Genomic DNA, 12877 nt, shown 5'->3' with positions numbered 1-12877 from the left:
ATGGGGATATAAATCCTGTACTATACCTACATTTTAGAACATATGGGTTAGAGAGAACTTTATAATAGGTTTGGAGACAAACGAAACCTGGTCCAAAGTCCAACGCCAAAGGGCAGAGAGAATGTCTCCATCTAGTGGCGCAAACAAATCCAAGCAACTGCTAACACTCCCTGTGCAGTATTAATTTATAAAACAAGCACCAAAAGAGCTAAAACAACTCAAGCTCTGAACTCTGTGGATTTAACTGACACCACGCATCGCTTTTTTTTTTTTTTTTAAATTTGTATTATTATTAGCCTACAAAGCAAAAATGTACTTGGCAATGGGGAAACATGAATTGTGGCGAGCGCCTCCAGGTGGTGAGCTCCGGTACACGTGTGACTGGACGGACGAACGCGCTAAAGGGGTCAATCTTGATTCGTCATGTGATGCTGAAAGATACTCCCGTGAGATCTCTCTCTACACCTCTCATCTCCGGGAACTGTGTTGACGTTGACCAGCTGCGGGCACCTGTAGGCCTACTTAAAAGAATAATCATGCTAATATAGATGTCAGAATTAGGGGGATAATTGGCTCTCACCTTTAGTCGTCAAAGTTAATTCATGAGCGGGGCACTGGACCTGCGCATGTGGTCGAGGAGGATGATATCGTCTAGCTCTTATCTGTCCGGGAAAAACAAGAGAATTTACAATATCGATTCTCAAACATACTCCAGGAGCTTGCTCGATCGCCTTGTTGAGAGGGGTCAGAGAAGAATTTTTACAGCTCACTTATCTGGCCCCCGGGTGATTACTGTTTTTTTTTGCTTCCCTCTGGAATATGTAGGTGGGTCGTATGCCCACCTCCCTTGTTCTCTGTAAAGCGCATTGTGTTGCCTCTGTGTATGAAATGCGCTATACAAATACAGCTTTGATTGATTGATTGATTCGGACATATCTTTTCACTGAAGAGGAAGGAAGCTGGAAAGTTGTCTCACCTCACCTCACTCCAGTAATGTGCAGATTCTGCGCTTCGCCCCGCCCCGCCCCGTCAGTCACACCTGGGCAGGAGCATCCATGGGTAGGAGGAGCACACGACGCCTACAATCAACTAGGAAACAGCAGAATGAGCCGGGTAATCAACCACGTGGATTGAGTTTTGTAATCCTGCTTGCTCTAACTGACGGCTGCGTTATGAAATCTTGTGCCAGGAAAGATGCGCTTCTCGCGGGGGCTCTCTGTACGACCATAGCGATGATTGTGTACGGTCAATATGGCATGAACTTTGACCGAAACAACAGGTAATTTCTATGAATTTGTGGATATGCTTATACGTCATATCTTTATCGTTGTTCCTTAGTCTCGACGAAAACCGTGTGTGTCGTTGCATGACAAACCTCAAATACTGATCTTCTCTACTACTGTTGCAACTTATCGTAGTCATTCTATAGTCCATGCCCTGGGCAGTGTGTGAAACTATGCTACACCACGGCTCTCCATGGCCCCCTATTATCTGCAGGAGTCAGATCTGGGCTGTTGCGACTCTTTTCGTGTACCCAGCACCCTTATAGAACCCTTATTTAGGGCTATCGCTGAACCTTGACCTCTGATCAGCACGGTCAGACTATTCTGCTCGTGTGTAGAAATCACTGCACTGAAAAACAGCAGATGCCGCAGTTTTCTCATCAACAACAACAACAACAGAAGAGAACTAGGAGAGAACTTTGTCACGTGGGGATGTCTATTGTATGTGGCGTCATGTGAATTGAATGATTTTATGGCGTCCAACGGGTTAGTTTTTTTTTGACTCAGAGTAATGATTAATGTACATTTTTTACAACCTATGTTTACGGTGTCAGAGAGAGAGATATTGGTGTGGTGAGACCCGAGAGACAGACTAGGGTTTTTAATGTGCTCTCCGCTTGGTGACTAATGTATTTAGCATACGTTCTCCAACATGTCCTGTGCGTGATCTCTTAGCCCAGAGATATTTTCCGACACAGGCTGGAACTACGACAACAGCGACCTGTGGAACATCACCACGGTGACCAGCGATGAGTTGGTGGGTACCCTGGGGGTGGAATGAGTCACGTGACCTTTTCACACGGGGTGTTTAAAGAGATTCAAGAGCTCACCCAAAAACACTGACTAAATGAAAAGTCGTCTAGCACACTTGGATGCAAAATAATGGTAGTTGGTACCTACTGTCTACTGCAAATGACCAAGACTCACTCATACACACACACACACACACACCATGCCTGTACTGTATATATCATATCATATTTCTGCGGTTCAGTCCTCCATCCAGGCAGAGGGGCCGTGTTCTCTGAGGGCGGCTGCCAGACAGGATGTCTTCCTCGGACGGCATTTCAACTTCTCAGTCCCGGTCCTCCAGTGGGCTGGAAGCTTCCAGAAGACGGCGTGGCGGAGGCTGAGCGAGCACCCGCCCCCCTACGGCTGGCAGGGTCTGCCTCGGGGCGGTAGGCATGACTTCTCTGACCAGGACAACTAGAGTCTGATCTAGGACCCAAGTCCATGTAATCTCATTCATTATGGTTAAAAGTTTTTTTTTTTTTTTTTTTAAGGAAAAAATAAGGTTCCAGTTAGAACCCTTTTCAGGTCTGTACTGTGCTGTTTGGAACCTGTAATGGTTCTGTCTGATGTGAAAAGGCTTCTACCTGGAACCTGTCCCTGAGGGTTCTTCTACTGTTACAGTTCTACATAGCTTCTTCTTTTTTCCCCAGAGTGTGATTTACCAATTGAACATCATACATGTACCTAGCCATGCTTCATGTACCTAGCCACGCTAAATGTACCTAGCCATGCTTCATGTACCTAGCCATGCTTCATGTACCTAGTCATGCTTCATGTACCTAGCCATGCTTCATGTACCCAATCAAACTTCATGTACCTAGCCAGGCTTCATGTACCTAGCAGTGCTTCATGTATCTAGCCAAGCTTCATGGCGTTTTGCAGTTGCTTAACCATAATATTATGAGGTTTGGGCTTTGACAGTTGAGGAGGGAGTGTTTATTTACTTATATCAGACTCTACCACCTCGTTCTTCATCGCCTGGAGAAGTGTGGTCAGCCCTGCTGACCAGGGCAGCAAAACAGCCAATAAAAGGACACAGTACAATTCCAAAATGTGCATTCCAAACAAACAGTATGTTTGGAAACATCGGGCATTATCCCTGCAAAAGAACCAGCCCTCCGGAAACATTGACACTTCTCTGTAACAACATCTGTCACCACAGGGCCTCGGGCTTCTGATATGTGTGTGTGTGTGTGTGCTCACGTTCACACACTAGTGGCTCAGCAGACGCTCTTATCCAGAGCCTTTGGCTACAGGGAGGGTTGAAGGACAGGTTTGGATTATAACTGTGCACTCACACAGCGAGCGACTTGGGCGACGAGAGCGGCCGGCTGCCATTCATTCTTAATGGAAGCTGGCGACATAGGGCGACGGACGCCTCGGCGGCAGCGAGCGACGTGATACCAGCGATCTGAGCGTAGATTTGAAGTTGGGCAGAGTTCAACTTTATGCAAATTAGCAGCGACATTGCCGAAGCAGCAACCAATAGCAGAGCAGGTTACCTCAGAATGGCAGTAGAATACATCTTCAATAATATGAGTGACACATGAATGACCCGCCCCCCCCCGGCGTCCGCAGCTCTTGGCTGCCGGGGAGCTGGCGACGCGATGCACGCAACCAGAACGACTACTGTCGCCCGAGTCACTCACTGTCTGAGTCTAGAGTAAGCCATGTTGTAAGGTTATTTACGATCATATACAACGGCCGGTATCAAAGTTTCGTCAAACGAGAAATAGCCCGTCGCCCCTAACGCACTCAACGGATCCATAGGTGCATAGACAAAATCCCTCAAAAACACCGTCAACTCTCGTTTTCAAAGACAGGAAACTCACCAAGTGGTCACTGGTGCCCGTTGATGTTCTGACAAAAAAATCGCCACAAAGTAGTTTCCGATAGGGTTTTGCTTGTTTTGTTTTTTCAACGGTGCCCTTGCAAAATGGTGTCGGGGGATTGAATCTGATTGGTGCCGTTGGAACTGAGCTGTGCCAATGAGAGGCTTATCCCCAAAACCGATGTCCTGTGAGGAACACTCTTGACCGCTAGGCTACCTCCCGCCCCCCGTGTGCTACTCACACCTGACTCCGCCTTGTTCTCCTTCAGTTGTGCGGTCCGCTCTGGCCCAGCTGAGCGACCCGTCCGGCGGCCGTCTGTTCGAGCGGAGGTCAGCTGACCAGTGCGTGCGCTGCGCCGTGGTGGGGAACGGTGGCATCCTGAGGGGCTCGGGACAGGGCGCCGCCATCGACGGCCACCACTACGTCTTCAGGTCAGTAACCACGGAGACGGGGAATGACCATAAATTAATATGCCGCAAGTTCAACAGTTAGCCGGAATGTATGGAATTTGTGGTCAATGTCGTTTTTGTCAATATTTTATTTATATAGCACCATTCATACAGTACAAATCAATGTAGCACATAGTGCTTTACATAAAATGATAAAGATAAAAACATGAATCATATAAACAGTGAGAACAGATTTAAAAGAAACAATAAAATAATTACAATTAGTAATACAAATTAAGAACACTAAGATATTACAACAAGTAAAGCTACTGTATGTGGTAAAAGCAATGTTAAAAATATATGTTTTAAGATCTTGCTTAAAAATGACCACGGTGTCAGACATTCTCAGGTCCTCTGGCAGGGTGTTCTAACAGGCATACAAAATATGTGGTCTGTGTCAGAGACTAATGATAGTGGGTTTATTTATTTGTTTGTTTTGTTTGTTTGTTTGTTTTTGTGCATGTGTCAGGGTGAACGGGGCGGTGACTGTTGGTTTTGAGGAGGACGTGGGAACCAGAACCTCGTTCTACGGCTTCACCACCAACACCATGAAGCACTCGCTCATCTCCTACAGGGCTGCCGGCTTCACCCAGGTCCCACAGGGAGAGGTGAGGACCCTGAACACTTAAACCTAATTTATACTTCGTGAGCCGTTTTTGGCTCATTGACGGCATTTGGAACGTCTCGCAGGCTGTGAGCCGCTTGGCTCGTACCACCTCAAATTTCTAGCGGCTCACACCGCGTCATTATATGTCGCACATATTTGATTGGTTGACTGGCCTTGGGAGACGAAGCGTTCTGTGTTGCTAGGAGATGAGAAACATTTTCTTGTTTGGTAACAACATGGCATGATTGTGTTACACATGGACACAGCAGGGCGCGGCTCATTGAGTATAAATGCACAGAGCTATGAACCGTGAGCCACGAGACAAAAAATGTGGCTCACGGCTCACAAAGTATAAATTCGGCTTTAGCGTTGGGTCCTAAATTCGGTCCTCTCCATATGTGGACAAATGCAAAAATAGAGCCGTAACCCGCGAGTCGGAGGACCCGAGATAAGAACCCAGCGTGGGAAAGAGAGGGGGGAAGCGATACTGACGAGCGACGCGGTGACACCTGTAACACACGACACGGCCCATCAAATACAGCAGACCTGCGTCAAAATCAATACCGCCATATTTGATATACATCATGCCTCCCCCCTGATCAGGGAACAAGGTACATCTTCATCCCAGCGCAGCTGCGTGACTACGTGATGCTGGCGGTGGCTGTCCAAGGCCGGACTGTCCCTGTGGGAGAGGACAAGGGAGACAAGTGAGTGGCTTGATGTCCCCCCCGCACACAGTTACAATAACGGCTATATGTAGTCAGTTCAACATTTCCTCAGATTTACCCAGCATGCCGCACAATGCATAACTATGCACGAAAAAAGCACAGGTAAAACAGGTCAACTATAAATACTGTACAACTGATATGTTTGTTACGGTGACACACCCTAACAACATGGACGCCCTAGCAACATGGACAACATGGACACTTTTCAGTCAGGTTTTCGTCTGCATCATAGCACAGAGACGGCGCTGGTCAAGGTTGTCAACAACCTCAGAATAAATTCTGACTGAAAAAAGCTCTCTTTTCTTGTCCTCCTGGACCTGAGTGCAGCGTTTGACACGGCACATCAGAATATCCTTGTTAGAAGACTGGAGAACTTGGTCGGCCTTTCCGGGCCGGTCCTTGACTTTGGGTCAGGACGTATTTAACTGGCCGAGAGTTTTTCGTCACCCTCGGTGACCGCAGCTCCAAAAACACTGAGATGACCCTTACTTTTCAGTCTGTAAATGTTACCCCTACACGATGTCATGAGAAGGAACAACATTAGTTACCATAGCTACGCTGATGACACCCAGCTCTACATGTCTGTGACCCCCCCGACTGCAGCTCAATTGACCGTTTGATTAGATGTATTGCCGACATAAATGTGTGGATGTCACAGAACGTCCTCCAGTTAAACTAGGACAAAACTAAAGTATTGATCATTGGTAAAAAATGTGAAAGAGAGAGACTATCGGTGCACGTAAAAACATTGTCACAGACACTGAATACCAAATACCAGGCCAGAAACGTAGGTGTTGTGCTGGACTCTGATCTTAGCTTTGAGGCCCATATAAAGAATGTGACAAGGACCTCATTTTATCACCTAAGAAACATTTCCAAGGTGAAACCTTTCCTCTCCCAGACTGATACTGAGAGACTAAGGCATGCTTTTATTACTAGCAGGTTGGACTATTGTAACGCTCTCCTGTCTGGTCTACCACAAAAAAAGCGATTAGTCAACTCCAACTGATTCAAAATGCTGCAGCACGTGTTCTCAAGACCAGAAGGAGGGTTCTCATCACACCAGGTTTAAAATCACTGCACTGGTTACCTCTCAGTTTTAGAATAGATTTAAAGATTATTTTATTAATCTATAAATTATTTTATTTTATTAATTATTTTATTAATCTATAAATCAATCACATAATCAAGCACATAAATATATATCAGACATGCTTTTACAATATACACCTAGTTGGTCCCTCAGGTCCTCTGGCACTGAGCTTTTAATGGTTCCTAGAGCCAGGACTAAGAGGCATGGGGAGGAGCCTTCAGTTCTTCTGCCCCCAGCCTTTGGAACACCCTGCCAGAGGGCCGGAGTCTGAGACTGTGGTAACTTTTAAGCGAGATCTTAAAACATACATTTTTAATATTGCTTTTACTGCATAGCTTTAGTTGTGTCAATATCTTAGTGTTCTTAATTTGTATTCTCTCTTTTTATATTTTTTATTATTTTACATTCTCTTTTAATTTTAAATTTTTACTTTTGTTTGTTTTAAATCTGTTCTCATTGTGTTTACATGATTTATGTTTTTATCCATCTAATTTTTATGTAAAGCACTTTGTGCTACGTTGATTTGCATAAATGGTGCTTTAGAAATAAAATGACATTGACATCGATGCCCATTAGAGTTATTACGTTACATCTACTACCCAGGACAGTATGAACCAGCCTGCGTCTGGGCCACCGGAGCAGACATGCAAAACTACTTTACATGATATTCAAAGTAAATGATTAACGTTACCCCCTGGGTCAGTGATAGACCTTATGATAGTTTTATTTATCCTTTATTTAAGTAGGGTTAGTCTATGGAGACCTAGTTCTCTTTTACAAAGGCCCCCTGTGAACAAACATTGGACCAAAAACGGAATATACGGTGAGAATGATAGTGATTCCCTGCCCCTATGCAATTCCATGTATAGCCACTAGATGGCGGTGGAGTATTTCTGATCGCGATGGACTGCCCTGGATAAGCCTAGTGACTGTGTGCGTGTAGTTGTCCGCCTGCCTCTGTTTACTTACCAGGCGCAGTCTTCTGTTGACATCTGTCTCGCGCTCTCTGACTCATCAACAGGACCTCCATGTATTTCGGATCAGTGTCGTCAGCTGAGCAGTTCAAGATGCTCCATCCAGATTTCATTACATATGTCACGCAGAGGTGGGAGCACACAAACACACACACACACACACACACACACACACACACACACACACACACACACACACACACCCACACACATTCTCTCTCACTCTCTGAAAGGCTCATTCTCTCTGTTTAACATTGATATTGAGGTACAGTAAATAGTCAGCGTTTGACTTTAGAGATTATATTCTGTAGGAGCTCAGGCAGTAGAACGTTTGAGGTACCGGTGCGCTGCTCTGCTCCGGTCCGGTCCGTTCCCGGTCTGGTCCCAGTCCGGTCCGGTGGGCTCCTGCCCAGCTCTCTCTGTGTCGTCTGCAGGTTCCTGAAGTCTCCGTTGCTGAGGTACGTGGAGACCCGTCACCTCTACATGCCCAGCACCGGGGCTCTGATGCTGCTGGCTGCACTACACACATGTGACGAGGTGAAGCACGCTCACACACACACACACACACACATACAAACATACACACATGCATATACATACACACATGCATATACATACATACACACACATACACACACACACACATACACACACACACACACACACACACACATACAAACATACACACATGCATATACATACATACACACACATACATACACACACACACACACACACACACACACACACACATACAAACATACACACATGCATATACTTACACACATGCATACATACACACACACATACATACACACACACACATACACATACATACACACACACACATACACATACATACACACACACGCACACATATATACATACACATACACACACACGCACACACATACACCCCGCCACACATGAGGCCCTCCCCTGTGATCACAGAGTTTGGATTCCAAATGTGATGGGGACTAAATCAAAGCACATTAAGTGCCCACACACCCAGTTCATCTATTCAGAACACATGTAAAATGATACCCCTACACGCACACGCAAACACACACGCAAACACACACGCACACGCAAACACACAAGCACACACACACACGTGCACACACACACGCGCACACACACGTACACACACGTACACACACACACACAGTGATCCCTCCCTCTCTCTCTCAGGTGTCCGCCTACGGCTTCATCACCTTGAACTTTGCAGACTTCTCTGACCACTACTACGACAGGGTGGCGAAGCCACTACGCTTCTACGGCAACCACGACATGCAGATGGAGGCGTGGCTCTGGGACCTCCTGGACAGGCGCAAGGTCATGACCCTGTACAGGAGGACAGGCGCAAGTTCATGACCCCGTACAGGACAGGCGGGGCGCAGTGAAGAAGCATGCTCGGGAGACTCAGGACAGTTTTTAAGCAGTTTTAGAATGGGATGTTTTTGTAAACTGCCATTTTGGTTCAAAAACTGTAGTTCTACAGATTTGACATTTGGGGGGAAAAAATCCAGTTGTACAACGCAGACATTCTAGAATTACAAACGTTCTGAAACTTGACTGGATGTAATTCCAGCCCAGGCTTTGAGACTGATTACTTAGACCCACAATGCACTGTGATTGTCAGGTGGATTCTTATCCCCCAGGTGTGGAATGTGAAGAGAAATGTTAATTTTGTTCATAACTCTGGGAAACTTTGTTTTTATATTATTGTATGGTGATAGAGGTTGAAAATCCACCATTTAATACCTGGTCCCCCAAATCACACACTTTCCACAAGAGCAGTGTTTAACGTGATGAATTCCGTAGTCATAATAGGAATGTTTGCTTTATTTTTTTTATTTTTTACAGTGCAGACTTTGGTTTTTACAAAGGGATAACTGATGTGTTTGTATTTTTAGTTCGTATAGACTTCCCTGTGGTGTTTTTGAAGCTTCTGTTTGCCATGGAGGTCGGAGCCACTGAGCTTGTGAAGGCGTGTCCACAGGGCAGTGTTTAAGTTTCTTTGTCATTACTCTTTGTCACATGGCAACATTAAAGGCCTCTGCTCTTTGCAGGAAGATCTCAGGTGTTGTCAAGAGTCTGTTTGTGGGACTTGGTGGGTTTGTCTTTGATCTTGGGGAGAAGCCTTATCTTCCCTGTAAAGACAGGTGCAGGGAGAGACACAACTATAGTCTCCCGTCAGCTCTCTTTCTCTGGCCTATTCTCATTCAAAACTGTTGGCTTTTCTTAAAGGTTTGTCCACAATGGAGCCATTCAAGTCATGTTCTCTGTGTTCCATTGAAGCCGACCTATTATAGATGAGCTTTGACTTCTAAACTTGCTCTCTCCAGTGTCCGTGTAAGAGACTCGGGCTGCTTTGATCTGCTCTGAACTATTGCTCAGGTGTGTGTGTGTGTGTGTGTGTGTTAGAAGGAAAAGGAGTATGAGGAGGAGTCCATAGTTATTTTATCATAACTGAAGATAGAGTTAAAATCCATTATTTTATAAATCTATTCTCCTATAGGACTGTTCCTTATTTGTCCCAGGATCCCAGAACACAGGTTTTAGGCTTATTATTCTGTAGATCTTTAGAACCAGGTGGTAAAAAAAGAGAGAGAGAAAATGGGCATTTTACATTTTCGAGACATTAATTACATAGAAATGGCACTGACATATGCAGATATTGGAAATGCCCCATCGTAGTGACACGGGACGGTTCTGTGCGGGAGGCGGAGGGGGGCGTAGGGACAGACCGCGCCGCAGGAGGGACGAACACTGGTAGGCAGAGCGACTGGCAATGTAGCGGGCTTGGGACTCGCCACGAAGAGGTTGGATAGCTCGCTAAATATCTGCACAAAAACAAACTTGTAATTGTATTCTGTGTAGTGTTTTTCTGTCTGTAGAGTGCGGGTATAGTCTACCCGAAAAGAGGATTTAATCGTTCGACGGAGACCGAGACTGACTCTAAAGTAGGTTACTTTCTCGACATTGGGATTTTATTTTGCCTGGACTTTTGGAGTAGGCTGCTGCCTTCACATTTCACGTCCCGCTTGGCCCAATACGCTGAAATACAGTTCAAGGTAAGACTGATACGAACTAAAACTTTATCATGGCAAGAATATTATCTCCCCAGCTTCGCTAATTCCAGCGAGAGGAGCCAGCAAGTTCAATCCGAAGGTCGCTCAATAATGCTAGCTAACTGCTGTCGTTAGCTCGGTGGGTCTGAAGTAGTCTCTCTCTCCCTCTCTCTCTCTATCTCTCCCTCTCTCTCTCTATCTCTCCCTCTCTCTCTCTATCTCTCTCTCTGGCCCGTTTGCAACACCGCTGATGCCCGGTAGGACCCTGCCGTCCCGTTGCATACAGTTCATAAAAAGTTACTGTGTACATCCTTCTTTGAAGAGTTGATCATTTATCACTAGTGGACTTGTATTGAACATACAATCAATGCAGAAAATCAATGCATGCATTTTCTAAAACTTTTACACACCGGGCCTAGAGACTAGCCTATATAGGCTAGGACTCAAATTTATTTCCAAACAGATCATCCATAATTCGTTTTTTTTCTGCATCCGAGTTTTTATTTTTGGATCAACCAACCACTCCACCCTTTCCCAAACTCAGATTATTGTGTTCTTCTTGTTGCCAGCGATGTAGATTGCATGAAAAGACATCGGCTACGGCCCCAGGGAGGGTTGGGGGTGTCGCGATCACTTTTATAGGGAATGACAGCTTTGCTTACGCCCAGTGCTCCTCTATGGGAGTGCGCTGATGTACTCGGCCTGCCAGGTTATGTAATATAACAAGTTTGAACCACAAGAAGAAAAAAACCCCAACAGCGCCGAGTGGAGCAGCACAGCCAGACGAGGTGCCCCAGTTCAAGTGCGCTCTTGTAGCCTAGTGCAGTAGTAGTAGTAGCTTACACCGCGAGTTTCCCCCAAAACAGCTATGTTTATATAGCAACACACTGTCCTGGACGCGTTCTCTGGCGATGTTGTTGATGTTATTGCCACTTAAACTGGTAATGTAGGTTCATTTGATTTCATAATCCCGTCTACCGTAGGCTACACACACAATGAGAGGGTATTTTACTCCCAACTGCTACAAACTGTATGGTTAACTCTTGGCTCGACTACCGCTCCCCCTGGCTCTCATCACTGCGAGCTGCGCTAGCTGGCCATTGGGCTGGAAGAGTTTAAGTAGCCTCCAATTGAGATGTATTTGTACATGGCCAACCAAGGCAGGCACTGGGAATGTAATCTATATCACAGGGCCCTGAGGGACAGGGGGTGGGGGGTGGAAAAAGGCCTAAGAAGAGTCCAGCTCGCAGCTCCCGTGCTGAAGAACGAGCTCTGGGAAACTGCCCATCACAGCCAAGGGCACGGGCAAGCATGTCACAACTCCCTAATCATTAAAGGATTATTTCACCCAAATATCCTTAATTGCTAGATGTGTGGAGAGAGAGAGAGAGAGAGAGAGAGAGAGAGAGAGGGGCGTGCTAGACTTGAAGTTGCGATGATGATTGATCATGAAGATGTTATGAGAGGAAAGTGTGTGCGTGTGTGTGCGCGTGCGTGTTTTGTGTGGGTGGTAGTTTTTTCGGAGTGTTTGAGGATACTATCCCCACCCTCACAGCCAAAGCTTCCTGGGCAGAAGGAGGAAACGCTTGACAGCTTTTCCTGTAAGAGGAGGAGGCTGAAACAAAACAATAAAAAGTGGTGGGACATGCTGGTCTTACCGTGGACTACTCTCTCTTTCACCTGCTGGTCTTGACTTAGTCTCCCGTCTGCCGACTGCTCTCTCTTTCACCGGCAGGTTTGATGTCTCTATAAATCCTCCAGGGGAATATTAGCCTAGGTTGACACTGACATTCACCACAGCGTAGACTGGTGAATGTCTATAATGCACACACACACACACACACACACACACACACACACACACACACACACACACACACACACACACACACACACACACAGACCTGGCTCTGGACCGTCTGTGATTTAGGTTTGTGTTTTAAGCTAACTGATGTTTTTCCCATTCTGTATCTGCTCTGTTCTCAGGTTCTGGTGGGCTTTGCTGGACGGATCGGTTCCAGCGTTCCAACGTTCCCCCTCCCTGC

The 12877-nt window shown here is 46.0% G+C and overlaps 1 protein-coding gene across 1 annotated transcript; it reads left to right on the top strand.

Annotated features, from left to right (window-relative positions):
- Positions 1–1232: 1232 nt before the first annotated feature.
- st6galnac2 (ST6 (alpha-N-acetyl-neuraminyl-2,3-beta-galactosyl-1,3)-N-acetylgalactosaminide alpha-2,6-sialyltransferase 2) lies at positions 1233–9132 on the top strand (the record flags this gene model as incomplete). Its single annotated transcript, XM_084448467.1, has 9 exons — positions 1233–1279; positions 1959–2040; positions 2278–2461; positions 4176–4338; positions 4826–4964; positions 5567–5670; positions 7806–7889; positions 8193–8295; positions 8950–9132. The coding sequence occupies 9 exons, from the start codon at positions 1233–1235 to the stop codon at positions 9130–9132; spliced, it is 1089 nt and encodes a 362-aa protein (XP_084304593.1).
- Positions 9133–12877: the final 3745 nt, after the last annotated feature.

This window comes from Borostomias antarcticus (assembly GCF_949987555.1).
Source record: "Borostomias antarcticus genome assembly, chromosome: 14".
NCBI classification, from domain to species: Eukaryota; Metazoa; Chordata; class Actinopteri; order Stomiiformes; family Stomiidae; genus Borostomias; species Borostomias antarcticus.
The sequence above is the reverse complement of the archived record's forward strand: the minus strand, read 5'-3'. Positions and strand labels throughout refer to the sequence as shown.